This window comes from Panulirus ornatus, chromosome 73 (genome assembly GCF_036320965.1).
Source record: "Panulirus ornatus isolate Po-2019 chromosome 73, ASM3632096v1, whole genome shotgun sequence".
Lineage (NCBI taxonomy): Eukaryota > Metazoa > Arthropoda > Malacostraca > Decapoda > Palinuridae > Panulirus > Panulirus ornatus.
In genome coordinates, this window is record NC_092296.1 from 13092444 (window position 1) to 13108571 (window position 16128).

The 16128-nt window shown below is 44.5% G+C and overlaps 1 protein-coding gene across 4 annotated transcripts in view; it reads right to left on the bottom strand.

Moving 5' to 3' along the window:
* The window catches only part of LOC139748190 (uncharacterized), a 51583-nt gene that overhangs the window by 15801 nt on the left and 19654 nt on the right, over positions 1-16128 (bottom strand). For all 4 annotated transcript variants that reach the window (XM_071660997.1, XM_071660995.1, XM_071660993.1 and 1 more), the window contains exon 3: positions 3384-3432. In XM_071660997.1, the coding sequence (XP_071517098.1) occupies positions 3384-3432 (49 nt within the window). The remainder of the gene's footprint in view (positions 1-3383; positions 3433-16128) is intronic.

The following is a 16128-nucleotide window of genomic DNA, read 5'->3' on the forward strand; positions in this document are numbered from 1 at the left end:
ACTGGCACAGGTCAGGTGTGTGTGCTCGGGGTACCATTACTGGCACAGGTCAGGTGTGTGTGCTCGGGGTACCATTACTGGCACAGGTCAGGTGTGTGTGCTGGGGTACCATTACTGGCACAGGTCAGGTGTGTGTGCTGGGGTACCATTACTGGCACAGGTCAGGTGTGTGTGCTGGGGTACCATTACTGGCACAGGTCAGGTGTGTGTGCTCGGGGTACCATTACTGGCACAGGTCAGGTGTGTGTGCTCGGGGTACCATTACTGGCACAGGTCAGGTGTGTGTGCTGGGGTACCATTACTGGCACAGGTCAGGTGTGTGTGCTCGGGGTACCATTACTGGCACAGGTCAGGTGTGTGTGCTGGGGTACCATTACTGGCACAGGTCAGGTGTGTGTGCTGGGGTACCATTACTGGCACAGGTCAGGTGTGTGTGCTCGGGGTACCATTACTGGCACAGGTCAGGTGTGTGTGCTCGGGGTACCATTACTGGCACAGGTCAGGTGTGTGTGCTCGGGGTACCATTACTGGCACAGGTCAGGTGTGTGTGCTCGGGGTACCATTACTGGCACAGGTCAGGTGTGTATGCTGGGTGTGCCAGTACTGGCACAAGTCAGGTGTGTGTGCTCGGGGTACCATTACTGGCACAGGTCAGGTGTGTGTGCTCGGGGTACCATTACTGGCACAGGTCAGGTGTGTGTGCTGGGGTACCATTACTGGCACAGGTCAGGTGTGTGTGCTGGGGTAACATTACTGGTACAGGTCAGGTGTGTGTGCTGGGGTACTATTACTGGCACAGGTCAGGTGTGTGTGCTCGGGGTACCATTACTGGCACAGGTCAGCTGTGTGTGCTCGGGGTACCATTACTGGCACAGGTCAGGTGTGTGTGCTCGGGGTACCATTACTGGCACAGGTCAGGTGTGTGTGCTGGGGTACCATTACTGGCACAGGTCAGGTGTGTGTGCTCGGGGTACCATTACTGGCACAGGTCAGGTGTGTGTGCTCGGGGTACCATTACTGGCACAGGTCAGGTGTGTGTGCTGGGGTACCATTACTGGCACAGGTCAGGTGTGTGTGCTGGGTACCATTACTGGCACCGGTCAGGTGTGTGTGCTGGGGTACCATTACTGGCACAGGTCAGGTGTGTGTGCTGGGGTACCATTACTGGCACAGGTCAGGTGTGTGTGCTGGGGTACCATTACTGGCACCGGTCAGGTGTGTGTGCTGGGGTACCATTACTGGCACAGGTCAGGTGTGTGTGCTGGGGTACCATTACTGGCACAGGTCAGGTGTGTGTGCTGGGGTACCATTACTGGCACAGGTCAGGTGTGTGTGCTGGGGTACCATTACTGACACAGGTCAGGTGTGTGTGCTCGGGGTACCATTACTGGCACAGGTCAGGTGTGTGTGCTGGGGTACCATTACTGGCACAGGTCAGGTGTGTGTGCTGGGGTACCATTACTGGCACCGGTCAGGTGTGTGTGCTCGGGGTACCATTACTGGCACAGGTTGGCCCAGGTGTAACTGTAGTGTGGTGGTGATCTGTGGTGGATGTGTGATGGTGGATGTGTGATGGTGGATGTGTGATGGCGGATGTGTGATGGTGGATGGGTGATGGTGGATGTGTGATGGTGGATGTGTGATGGCGGATGTGTGATGGTGGATGTGTGTTGGTGGATGTGTGATGGTGGATGTGTGTTGGTGGATGTGTGATGGTGGATGTGTGATGGTGGATGTGTGATGGTGGATGTGTGTTGGTGGATGTGTGATGGTGGATGTGTGTTGGTGGATGTGTGATGGCGGATGTGTGATGGTGGATGTGTGATGGTGGATGTGTGATGGTGGATGTGTGATGGTGGATGTGTGATGGTGGATGTGTGTTGGTGGATGTGTGGTGGTGGATGTGTGGTGGTGGATGTGTGATGGTGGATGTGTGATGGTGGATGTGTGGTGGTGGATGGGTGATGGTGGATGTGTGATGGTGGATGTATGTTGGTGGATGTGTGGTGGTGGATGTGTGATGGTGGATGTGTGGTGGTGGATGGGTGATGGTGGATGTGTGGTGGTGGATGTCTGTTGGTGGATGTGTGGTGGTGGATGTGTGATGGTGGATGTGTGGTGGTGGATGGTTGATGGTGGATGTGTGATGGTGGATGTGTGTTGGTGGATGTGTGATGGTGGATGGGTGATGGTGGATGGGTGATGGTGGATGTGTGATGGTGGATGTGTGGTGGTGGATGGGTGATGGTGGATGTGTGATGGTGGATGTGTGTTGGTGGATGTGTGATGGTGGATGGGTGATGGTGGATGTGTGATGGTGGATGTGTGATGGTGGATGTGTGTTGGTGGATGTGTGATGGTGGATGTGTGATGGTGGATGTGTGATGGTGGATGTGTGTTGGTGGATGTGTGATGGTGGATGTGTGATGGTGGATGTGTGATGGTGGATGTGTGTTGGTGGATGTGTGATGGTGGATGGGTGATGGTGGATGGGTGATGGTGGATGTGTGATGGTGGATGGGTGATGGTGGATGTGTGATGGTGGATGTGTGATGGTGGATGTGTGATGGTGGATGTGTGATGGTGGATGTGTGATGGTGGATGTGTGATGGTGAATGGGTGATGGTGGATGTGTGATGGTGGATGTGTGTTGGTGGATGTGTGATGGTGGATGTGTGATGGTGGATGTGTGATGGTGGATGGGTGATGGTGGATGTGTGATGGTGGATGTGTGATGGTGGATGTGTGATGGTGGATGGGTGATGGTGGATGTGTGATGGTGGATGTGTGATGGTGGATGTGTGATGGTGGATGTGTGATGGTGGATGTTTGATGGTGGATGGGTGATGGTGGATGTGTGATGGTGGATGTGTGATGGTGGATGTGTGATGGTGGATGGGTGATGGTGGATGTGTGATGGTGGATGTGTGATGGTGGATGTGTGATGGTGGATGTGTGATGGTGGATGTGTGATGGTGGATGTGTGATGGCGGATGTGTGATGGTGGATGTGTGACGGTGGAAAATACGATGACTTACCTCTTCCCTAAGTTCTGTGAGTCATCAGTCAGTCCGTCAGTCAGTTGGTGGTGAGTCATAAGTCAGTCAGACAGTGGGTAGTAAGTCATGAGTCAGTTAATCAGTTGGTGGTGAATCATGAGTCAGTCAGTTGGCGGTGAGTCATCAGTAAGTCAGTCAGTAGGTGGTGAGTCATGAGTCAGTCAGTTGGCGGTGAGTCATCAGTAAGTCAGTCAGTTGGTGGTGAGTCATGAGTCAGTCAGTTGGTGGTCAGTCATCAGTAAGTCAGACAGTGGGTGGTGAGTCATGAGTCAGTCAGTGGGTGGTGAGTCATGAGTCAGTCAGTTGGTGGTGAGTCATACTTACCCCTGATACCCCAGTAGATGCCGTACAGCACCCCCAGAAGGCCCAGCACCTGCCAGCAAGAAAGACATCACTCATTAACACCTCCATATATATATATATATATATATATATATATATATATATATATATATTATTTATTTATTTTGCTTTGTCGCTGGCTCCCGCGTTTGCGAGGTAGCGCAAGGAAACAGACGAAAGAAATGGCCCAACCCACCCCCATACACATGTATATACAGACACGTCCACACACGCAAATATACATACCTACACATCTCAATGTACACATATATATACACACACAGACATATACATATATACACATGTACATAATTCATACTGTCTGCCTTTATTTATTCCCATCGCCACCTCGCCACACATGGAATACCATCCCCCTCCCCCCTCATGTGTGCGAGGTAGCGCTAGGAAAAGACAACAAAGGCCCCATTTGTTCACACTCAGTCTCCAGCTGTCATGTAATAATGCACGAAACCACAGCTCCCTTTCCACATCCAGGCCCCACACAACTTTCCATGGTTTACCTAAGGCGCTTCACATGCCCTGATTCAATCCACTGACAGCACGTCGACCCCGGTATACCACATCGATCCAATTCACTCTATTCCTTGCCCGCCTTTCACCCTCCTGCATGTTCAGGCCCCGATCACTCAAAATCTTTTTCACTCCATCTTCCCACCTTCAATTTGGTCTCCCACTTCTCCTCGTTCCCTCCACCTCCGACACATATATCCTCTTGGTCAATCTTTCCTCACTCATTCTCTCCATGTGACCAAACCATTTCAAAACACCCTCTTCTGCTCTCTCAACCACGCTCTTTTTATTTCCACACATCTCTCTCACCCTTACGTTACTTACTCGATCAAACCACCTCACACCACATATGATCCTCAAACATCTCATTTCCAACACATCCACCCTCCTCCGCACAACTCTATCCTTAGCCCACGCCTCGCAACCATACAACATTGTTGGAACCACTATTCCTTCAAACATACCCATTTTTGCTTTCCGAGATAATGTTCTCGACTTCCAAACATTCTTCAAGGCTCCCAGGATTCTCGCCCCCTCCCCCACCCTATGATTCACTTCCGCTTCCATGGTTCCATCCGCTGCCAGATCCACTCCCAGATATCTAAAACACTTTACTTCCTCCAGTTGTTCTCCATTCAAACTTACCTCCCAATTGACCTAACCCTCAACCCTACTGTACCTAATAACCTTGCTCTTATTCACATTTACTCTTAACTTTCTTCTTTCACACACTTTACCAAACTCAGTCACCAGCTTCTGCAGTTTCTCACATGAATCAGCCACAAGCGCTGTATCATCAGCGAACAACAACTGACTCACTTCCCAAGCTCTCTCATCCACAACAGACTGCATACTTGCCCCTCTTTCCAAAACTCGTGCATTCACCTCCTTAACAACCCCATCCATAAACAAATTAAACAACCATGGAGACATCACACACCCCTGCCGCAAACATACATTCACTGAGAACCAATCACTTTCCTCTCTTCCTACACGTACACATGCCTTACATCCTCGATAAAAACTTTTCACTGCTTCTAACAACTTGCCTCCCGCACCATATATTCTTAATACCTTCCACAGAGCATCTCTATCAACTCTATTATATGCCTTCTCCATATCCATAAATGCTACATACAAATCCATTTGCTTTTCTAAGTATTTCTCACATACATTCTTCAAACACCTGATCCGCACATCCTCTACCACTTCTGAAACCACACTGCTCTTCCCCAATCTGATGGGGATAGGGGAGAAAGAATACCTCCCACGGGGTCTATCGGTTGCTCACCATTGTGAGACGAAGGGTATTCGAGTACTTAGTATTTCGAATAGTTGTTTCCTATTATACAGTCCCTTAGCCTAGCGGTTAGCATGCCTGCCTCTTGCACAAGGGGTCCCAGGTTCGATCCTGGCTGTTGGAGCTTTGTATGTTCTATGAAGGTGCGCGTTCATATACACTTTATTCGTATATATATATATATATATATATATATAACTATTGCGAATACTATTTGTGGTTTGAATTACTGTCATCGCCTGGTGACGCGCCTAGCGACCCTGGCAGATGATGTCTACATGACGCACACACAACCAGCTACTTACCTCTGGAGCGAGGAAGATCTATTTGAATGATCACAATTTTATGCTAATGATGTCAGTAATCATCCATAACGAAGACAGACTTTCATTTTTTATGTTAAAGGCTTAAGTTAAGGACAAATGTCCGTGATTTGGCCGGGCCTTAACTGAAATATGGAGAGGTTAATGAAGAAAAAAAAAAAAAGAGACGAGAAAGTATTTTTTGAATTTTGGAGGAAGTGGGAAGTCCGTTTTATAATATGCCAGGTTATTGTTGTGATAATATGTGTTGTTGTAAACTGTTAAAGGCTTTATATTTGGAATCCCTCGGTCATTGTTTACGTTTACGGCTTTATAGTTGGAATCCCTCGGTCATTGTTTACGTTAACGACTTTATGTTTGGAATCCCTCGGTCATTGTTTACGTTAACGACTTTATGTTTGGAATCCCTCGGTCATTGTTTACATTAACGGCTTTATATTTGGAATCCCTCGGCCATTGTTTACTTTAACGGCTTTATATTTGGAATCCCTCGGTCATTGTTTACATTAACGACTTTATATTTGGAATCCCTCGGTCATTATTTACGTTAACGACTTTATATTTGGAATCCCTCGGTCATTATTTACGTTAACGACTTTATATTTGGAATCCCTCGGTCATTATTTACGTTAACGACTTTATATTTGGAATCCCTCGGTCATTATTTACGTTAACGACTTTATATTTGGAATCCCTCGGTCATTATTTACGTTAACGACTTTATATTTGGAATCCCTCGGTCATTATTTACGTTAACGGCTTTATATTTGGAATCCCTCGGTCATTATTTACGTTAACGACTTTATATTTGGAATCCCTCGGTCATTATTTACGTTAACGGCTTTATATTTGGAATCCCTCGGTCATTATTTACGTTAACGGCTTTATATTCGGAATCCCTCGGTCATTATTTACGTTAACGACTTTATATTCGGAATCCCTCGGTCATTATTTACGTTAACGACTTTATATTTGGAATCCCTCGGTCATTATTTACGTTAACGGCTTTATATTTGGAATCCCTCGGTCATTATTTACGTTAACGGCTTTATATTCGGAATCCCTCGGTCATTATTTACGTTAACGACTTTATATTCGGAATCCCTCGGTCATTATTTACGTTAACGACTTTATATTTGGAATCCCTCGGTCATTATTTACGTTAACGGCTTTATATTTGGAATCCCTCGGTCATTATTTACGTTAACGACTTTATATTCGGAATCCCTCGGTCATTATTTACGTTAACGACTTTATATTTGGAATCCCTCGGTCATTATTTACGTTAACGACTTTATATTTGGAATCCCTCGGTCATTATTTACGTTAACGGCTTTATATTTGGAATCCCTCGGCCATTGTTTACTTTAACGGCTTTATATTTGGAATCCCTCGGTCATTATTTACGTTAACGACTTTATATTTGGAATCCCTCGGTCATTATTTACGTTAACGGCTTTATATCTGGAATCCCTCGGCCATTGTTTACTTTAACGGCTTTATATTTGGAATCCCTCGGTCATTATTTACGTTAACGGCTTTATATTTGGAATCCCTCGGTCATTATTTACGTTAACGACTTTATATTTGGAATCCCTCGGTCATTGTTTACATTAACGGCTTTATATTTGGAATCCCTCGGTCATTGTTTATGTTAACGACTTTATATTTGGAATCCCTCAGTCATTGTTTACGTTAACGACTTTATATTTGGAATCCCTCGGTCATTGTTTACGTTAACGACTTTATATTTAGAATCCCTCGGCCATTGTTTACGTTCGGGGTCCCTGTCGTACCTGCGCCAGACCAGACCAGCTGAGTACCTTGTAAACACAGGTTAGTTACTCTCCTTTTCCTTGTGTGTTATCTTGTGTATGTTTATGTTTTGCCGGTCTTACTAATGAGTAACAATTGTGGATAAGGTTTTCTTTATGTTGGTTTGTCTGCTGGATGTGTTACATGACTTAGTATTAAGTGCTATGTTCAGTGTAGCTACGCATGTTTTGTTACAAGACGTAAATGTAGCGTTACTGTTTGTGCCATCAGACCACAAGTCCTGTTATCCAGCTGGTTTGCTTCAGTTTATTTGTAAACAAACATTTTGTTACACCAGTGTAACATATTGTTACACCAGTGTAGGATTACATAACATATTGTTACACCAGTGTAGGACTACATAACATATTGTTACACCAGTGTAGGACTACATAACATATTGTTACACCAGTGTAGGACTACATAACATATTGTTACACCAGTGTAGGTCTACATAACATATTGTTACACCAGTGTAGACTACATAACATATTGTTACACCAGTTTAGGTCTACATAACATATTGTTACACCAGTGTAGGTCTACATAACATACTGTTACACCAGTGTAGGACTACATAACATATTGTTACACCAGTGTAGGACTACATAACATATTGTTACACCAGTGTAGGACTACATAACATATTGTTACACCAGTGTAGGACTACATAACATATTGTTACACCAGTGTAGGTCTACATAACATATTGTTACACCAGTGTAGACTACATAACATATTGTTACACCAGTGTAACATATTGTTACACCAGTGTAGTTCTACATAACATATTGTTACACCAGTGTAGGTCTACATAACATATTGTAACACCAGTGTAGGTCTACATAACATATTGTTACACCAGTGTAGGACTACATAACATATTGTTACACCAGTGTAGGACTACATAACATATTGTTACACCAGTGTAGGACTACATAACATATTGTTACACCAGTGTAGGACTACATAACATATTGTTACACCAGTGTAGGTCTACATAACATATTGTTACACCAGTGTAGACTACATAACATATTGTTACACCAGTGTAGGTCTACATAACATATTGTTACACCAGTGTAGGTCTACATAACATACTGTTACACCAGTGTAGGACTACATAACATATTGTTACACCAGTGTAGGACTACATAACATATTGTTACACCAGTGTAGGACTACATAACATATTGTTACACCAGTGTAGGTCTACATAACATATTGTTACACCAGTGTAGGTCTACATAACATATTGTTACACCAGTGTAGGTCTACATAACATATTGTTACACCAGTGTAGGACTACATAACATATTTTTACACCAGTGTAGGTCTACATAACATATTGTTACACCAGTGTAGGTCTACATAACATATTGTTACACCAGTGTAGGTCTACATAACATATTGTTACACCAGTGTAGGACTACATAACATATTTTTACACCAGTGTAGGTCTACATAACATATTGTTACACCAGTGTAGGACTACATAACATATTGTTACACCAGTGTAGGACTACATAACATATTGTTACACCAGTGTAGGTCTACATAACATATTGTTACACCAGTGTAGGTCTACATAACATATTGTTACACCAGTGTAGGACTACATAACATATTGCTACACCAGTGTAGGACTACATAACATATTGCTTACACCAGTGTAGGACTACATAACATATTGTTACACCAGTGTAGGACTACATACACCAGATACTAATTTCGTTACACCAGTGTAGGACTACATAACATATTGTTACACCAGTGTAGGACTACATAACATATTGTTACACCAGTGTAGGTCTACATAACATATTTGTTACACCAGTGTAGGTCTACATAACATATTGTTACACCAGTGTAGACTACATAACATATTGTTACACCAGTGTAGGACTACATAACATATTGTTACACCAGTGTAGGTCTACATAACATATTGTTACACCAGTGTAGGACTACATAACATATTGTTACACCAGTGTAGGACTACATAACATATTGTTACACCAGTGTAGGACTACATAACATATTGTTACACCAGTGTAGGTCTACATAACATATTGTTACACCAGTGTAGACTACATAACATATTGTTACACCAGTGTAGGACTACATAACATATTGTTACACCAGTGTAGGACTACATAACATATTGTTACACCAGTGTAGGACTACATAACATATTGTTACACCAGTGTAGGACTACATAACATATTGTTACACCAGTGTAGGACTACATAACATACTGTTACACCAGTGTAGGTCTACATAACATATTGTTACACCAGTGTAGGTCTACATAACATATTGTTACACCAGTGTAGGTCTACATAACATATTGTTACACCAATGTAGGACTACATAACATATTGTTACACCAGTGTAGGACTACATAACATATTGTTACACCAGTGTAGGACTACATAACATATTGTTACACCAGTGTAGGTCTACATAACATATTTGTTACACAAGTGTAGGTCTACATAACATATTGTTACACCAGTGTAGACTACATAACATATTGTTACACCAGTGTAGGACTACATAACATATTGTTACACCAGTGTAGGTCTACATAACATATTGTTACACCAGTGTAGGTCTACATAACATATTGTTACACCAGTGTAGGACTACATAACATATTGTTACACCAGTGTAGGACTACATAACATATTGTTACACCAGTGTAGGACTACATAACATATTGTTACACCAGTGTAGGACTACATAACATATTGTTACACCAGTGTAGGACTACATAACATATTGTTACACCAGTGTAGGACTACATAACATATTGTTACACCAGTGTAACATATTGTTACACCAGTGTAGGTCTACATAACATATTGTTACACCAGTGTAGGTCTACATAACATATTGTTACACCAGTGTAGGTCTACATAACATATTGTTACACCAGTGTAGGTCTACATAACATATTGTTACACCAGTGTAGGTCTACATAACATATTGTTACACCAGTGTAGGTCTACATAACATATTGTTACACCAGTGTAGGTCTACATAACATATTGTTACACCAGTGTAGGTCTACATAACATATTGTTACACCAGTGTAACATATTGTTACACCAGTGTAGGTCTACATAACGGACTGTGATACGTAGGGAAAAAAACCGAGGAGGGTTTGATGGCGTTGTATGTAAAAGCCAAAAATGAAATATTCGCCAGCCATGTTCTGGCCCCTCGTACACAAGGACCAGGCATGGCACTCGACCAGTTCCTCCAGGTGCTGAAGCTCCTAGCGAAGAACTGCAAGTTTAAAACTGTGATTGCAGTGGAGGCATATGTGGCAACTATGTTACAGAGGTCATTATCAATGGGCCAATACGTCAGTGGTTTCTAGAAACCAAAACTGTAATATATTGCGTATGCGCAGACCCGCACGGTGGAAATGTCCCAGACACATTCTGTCTCTTATATTGTGGCTACACCAGTGATCACTGCGGTGCCCCGACCACTGAGTCACGCGAATAATTTATGAATCATTCACAAGTAACGTGTTACAGTTTCTCCTGTTACAACTAATGCTTCTTCTGTGTCTCTGTTGTTACAACCGGCACCTCGCACTCAAGGTCCCGCTGTGGAGGCAGTATGTTTGAATTGTAAGATAACGAGGCATTATATGACATTATATATATATATCGATCAGTGAAGTACTCAAATTAGTCTCCTCAACTCGAAACTTTCAGCTATAATAGTTGTTACGGTGGCTGGAGCTACACCGTCACACACTGTTATTGAATCTGTACATCGCTGGGAAAACACCTGGGTTTTCTGTTGATGTTTTTATTGACACTGACAGTTGTAACAGCTTGGTGCATGATGACATAATGAACGTGAGCGAGGGAGAAGTGTCCCTGGCGCATGTAACACATTCCTCGACCATCTTGGCACAGCTTGTGTGGACCTACAGCTGCGAGGAGGTACTGACCATGGCGTTAACCTCAAGCTGTTCCCCAGCTTGTGTAGTGACCCAGCTTGTGTAGTGACCCAGCTTGTGTAGTGACCCAGCTTGTGTAGTGACCCAGCCTGTGTAGTGACCCAGCTTGTGTAGTGACCCAGCTTGTGTAGTGACCCACCTTGTGTAGTGACCCACCTTGTGTAGTGACCCACCTTCTGTAGTGACCCACCTTCTGTAGTGACCCACCTTCTGTGGTGACCCAGCTTGTGTAGTGACCCATCTTGTGTAGTGACCCATCTTGTGTAGTGACCCATCTTGTGTAGTGACCCAGCTTGTTTGGTGACCCAGCTTGTGTAGTGACCCATCTTGTGTAGTGACCCACCTTGTGTAGTGACCCACCTTGTGTAGTGACCCACCTTGTGTAGTGACCCACCTTGTGTGGTGACCCAGCTTGTGTAGTGACCCACCTTGTGTAGTGACCCACCTTGTGTGGTGACCCATCTTGTGTAGTGACCCACCTTGTGTGGTGACCCAGCTTGTGTGGTGACCCAGCTTGTGTGGTGACCCATCTTGTGTAGTGACCCACCTTGTGTAGTGACCCACCTTGTGTAGTGACCCACCTTGTGTCGTGACCCAGCTTGTGTAGTGACCCAGCTTGTGTGGTGACCCACCTTGTGTAGTGACCCACCTTGTGTAGTGACCCACCTTGTGTAGTGACCCACCTTGTGTGGTGACCCAGCTTGTGTAGTGACCCACCTTGTGTAGTGACCCACCTTGTGTAGTGACCCACCTTGTGTAGTGACCCACCTTGTGTAGTGACCCACCTTGTGTGGTGACCCAGCTTGTGTAGTGACCCACCTTGTGTGGTGACCCAGCTTGTGTAGTGACCCAGCTTGTGTAGTGACCCACCTTGTGTAGTGACCCACCTTGTGTAGTGACCCACCTTGTGTAGTGACCCACCTTGTGTGGTGACCCAGCTTGTGTAGTGACCCAGCTTGTGTAGTGACCCAGCTTGTGTAGTGACCCACCTTGTGTGGTGACCCAGCTTGTGTAGTGACCCAGCTTGTGTAGTGACCCATCTTGTGTAGTGACCCACCTTGTGTAGTGACCCACCTTGTGTAGTGACCCACCTTGTGTAGTGACCCACCTTGTGTGGTGACCCAGCTTGTGTAGTGACCCACCTTGTGTGGTGATCCATCTTGTGTGGTGACCCAGCTTGTGTAGTGACCCACCTTGTGTAGTGACCCACCTTGTGTAGTGATGTGATTTTGGGTCATAGATTCTTAGCAAATCATTCTACTCTGGACGTGGCATTCGGAGGGGAAAGCCCCGCCACCTCCTTTAACCTATGTAAACACCTGGGTTTCCTGTTCATGTTTTTATTGACACTGGCTGATGTAAAAGTGGCAGCTGTTCGTTCTTCAAAAACCTGGTAGCGGAGTGCAAGCGTATCGCTGTCAAATCCAGACATTATTACTCCATGGCTGACATCAAGTTTATTGTCACTAGAAACCGTGTGTTTGCCCCAAGAAGGGATCGTAAGACCCAGCGACTCACCATGGAGGGACTCAAGTATGAGTCACTTCGGGAGAGCATCACAAGAGTATGAGTATAGACGATTCCCAAACTATGAATCGGTTCACAGAACTTGACGCTTATCCTCTGCCACGAACAGATGAGATGATGAAGAATATTGCAATGTATAAGGTGTTCAGCACACTGCATATGAAGAGTGTTTACTATCCAGTGGCTATAAGAGAGGATGAAAGACCTTACACTGCCTTTGAAGCCGATGGGAAACTTTATGAATTCAATTGCATACCTTTTGAGGTGAAGGATGGAGCGACTGCTGACGAAGAAGTGATTCGTGATGTCTTTAGAAAGGAGTGAGTGAAGGAGTTATGTGGATAATTTAACTGTGTGTGTGTAGAGGGAGACTTGAGAGGAACACGATATGTAAACCTGACACGTATTATGGATGTGGTTAAGGATTATGACTTGATTCTCAGCAACGACAAATGTGACTATAAGAGCCCAAGCCAAGAATGTTCTTGGGTGTTCGACCAAGGAGGGAGCGATCAGACCCGACCCCAGAGCGCCTACACCCACTGCTAGACCTTCCACTCCCTCAGGCAACTGCTTCCCTACACAGATCACAAGGGTTGCTTGCACGTCACTCCTGATGGAGACCAAACTTTGCTAATAAGACTCGTCGTCCTCTCTCGCATGGTGATGGCTCTCCTGTGTCCACTGATGCAGCTTTTGAGAACTTAAAATCAAGACGTTGTGGATTCCATGGTACAAGCTGTTGGACCCTACATCTCCTCTCACTGTGAAAACCGATGCTGGAGACCATGCTACAGCTGCTACACTAATGAAGAAGGTCGTCTTGTAGCGTTCTCCTCTCGTACTCTCTCTAACAGCGAACAGAAACATTCTTTCGTAGAGGAGCATATAGCACAGTAGAAGCCCTTGGGGAAATGAAACACCGTCATGTTGACCATCATTTTGAGCGTAGTACAGATCAGGGGATTACAAGGTTTATGTTTGACACTAGATCTGTCGGCAAAATTGATAATGACAAGATAGCGAGATGGTGCATCGAATTCTCGTGCTATCTCTGTGATATTGTGTACCGACCAGGTAAAGATAATACACCTGCTGATACACTCGCGTGTGTGTGTGTTACTACGACAGGTAAACTCGGGGCGCTACATGATGAAGACCTTGGCCATCCTGTAGGGTCGCTAGTGGTGTATGTTGTCTGGTCGAAGTCTGCCATACTCTCTCGAAGATGTGAAGAGCATCATGGCCTCTTGTCAAGTATATTCTGAGTTCAAACCTCACTTCAACAAGTCGGACTCTGGTCGAGTGATGAAGACAACCCAGTCTTACGAAAACCTGAACTTGCCATTTGAAGACCCACTTCCGTCATAATCAAGACACAAATATATGCTCACTGTCTTACATGAATTCTTAAGTTTCCATTTTGCCTTCTCTTTCCCAGACGTGACCACCAGAACAGTTACCAGATGTTTGATACAGATGTTGGGTATGCCAGTATATATCCAGTCTGACACGTACGCGTCGGCTAAAAGGACAGTTCGATGGGTATAATGAAGATATATGGACGACCTTAATGCTGGCTCTCAGAAGAGAGAGACCCCTTGATGTTCCTTAGTGAGATACGGTCCTTCCCAGATGTGCATCACTCCATCCGATCATTGCTGTGCGTATCTACCAACTGCACACAACACGGGCGTTTCTCCCAGCATTCTATAAGGTCCAGGTCAGGGCGAACCTGACCCACATGGCTCGTATATAAAAACCCGGCCATATTAAGACAGCAAGTGTGGCATAGCAAGAGCAATCAGTGCTCTGGGTGGACGAGGTGGAAGTAGTGGAAGCGAATCCTGTGTGCGAATGGTTGGGTAGCTACTGTTTCATGGAGGAGTGTGGCACCCTGGTGACGGTGTGGACAGTGAGCCATCTGTGTCTCAGCCACTGGACGATCGAGAAACGTCAGACGCTGGTGTGAACCTGGAGCTTCCCCATGACGAGAACCATCTGCTGAAGTATGGCAACACCACACGAGAACATCCAACAGTGGACGATCAAATGTCTTCACCAGTGTAAGTTTCGTAGATCTGATGGAACTCGACGTGACCCCCAAATATCTCCCAAGGTTATTCCTTGTTAACTTTAATATGTAAAGTTGTAAACTGTTAACGGCTTTATATTTGGAATCCCTCGGCCATTGTTTACGTTAACGGCTTTATATTTGGAATCCCTCGGTCATTGTTTACGTTAACGGCTTTATATTTGGAACACCTCGGTCATTGTTTACGTTAACGGCTTTATATTTGGAATACCTCGGTCATTGTTTACGTTAACGGCTTTATATTTGGAATACCTCGGTCATTGTTTACGTTTACGGCTTTATATTTGGAATACCTCGGTCATTGTTTACGTTTACGGCTTTATATTTGGAATACCTCGGTCATTGTTTACGTTTACGGCTTTATATTTGGAATACCTCGGTCATTGTTTACGTTTACGGCTTTATATTTGGAATACCTCGGTCATTGTTTACGTTTACGGCTTTATATTTGGAATACCTCGGTCATTGTTTACGTTCGGGGTCCCTGTCGTGCCTGCGCCAGACCAGACCAGCTGAGTACCTTGTAAACAAAAGTTATTTACTCTCCATTTCCTTATGTGGTTCCCTGTGTATGTTTATGTTTTGCCGGTCTTACTAATGAGTAAGAATTGTGGATAAGTTTTTCTTTATGTTGGTTTGTCTCTTGGATGTGTAACTTGAGTATATGTGCTGTGCTGTGTGTAGCTACGCATGTTTTTATTACAGGATGTAATTGCAATGTTATTGTGCCATAAGACCACCAGTTCTGTTATCCAGTTGGTTCGCTTCTATGGTTATTGGGACAGACGTGAGAAGGTTGAGAGTTCTGAAGCTTCGAGCTATAGGGAAGGAAACAGTTATCAAAGCGGCCCACCCTTCCGTTGTCGCACGTTATGAATAAAAAGAAATGATGAAAACATTGCTAACTTCATTATAAACGGTTGTCAACAATTCCGATTTAAGTTGGAGATGAAGGCTGGGTTCATTGTTATATAATGCCGTGCACAAATGTGTGTTTCGTTGCGATTGGTCGACACTACGTCACTTGCATTCCTGTTGGTGGACAGCCCTGCCTTCTTAGCTTTGATTGGTCGACTGGCTCTACGTCATCGCTGCTCTCAATGGTCAATTCCAAACCAGCTTTTGATTTATTGGTCGACGCTGTGTGATCT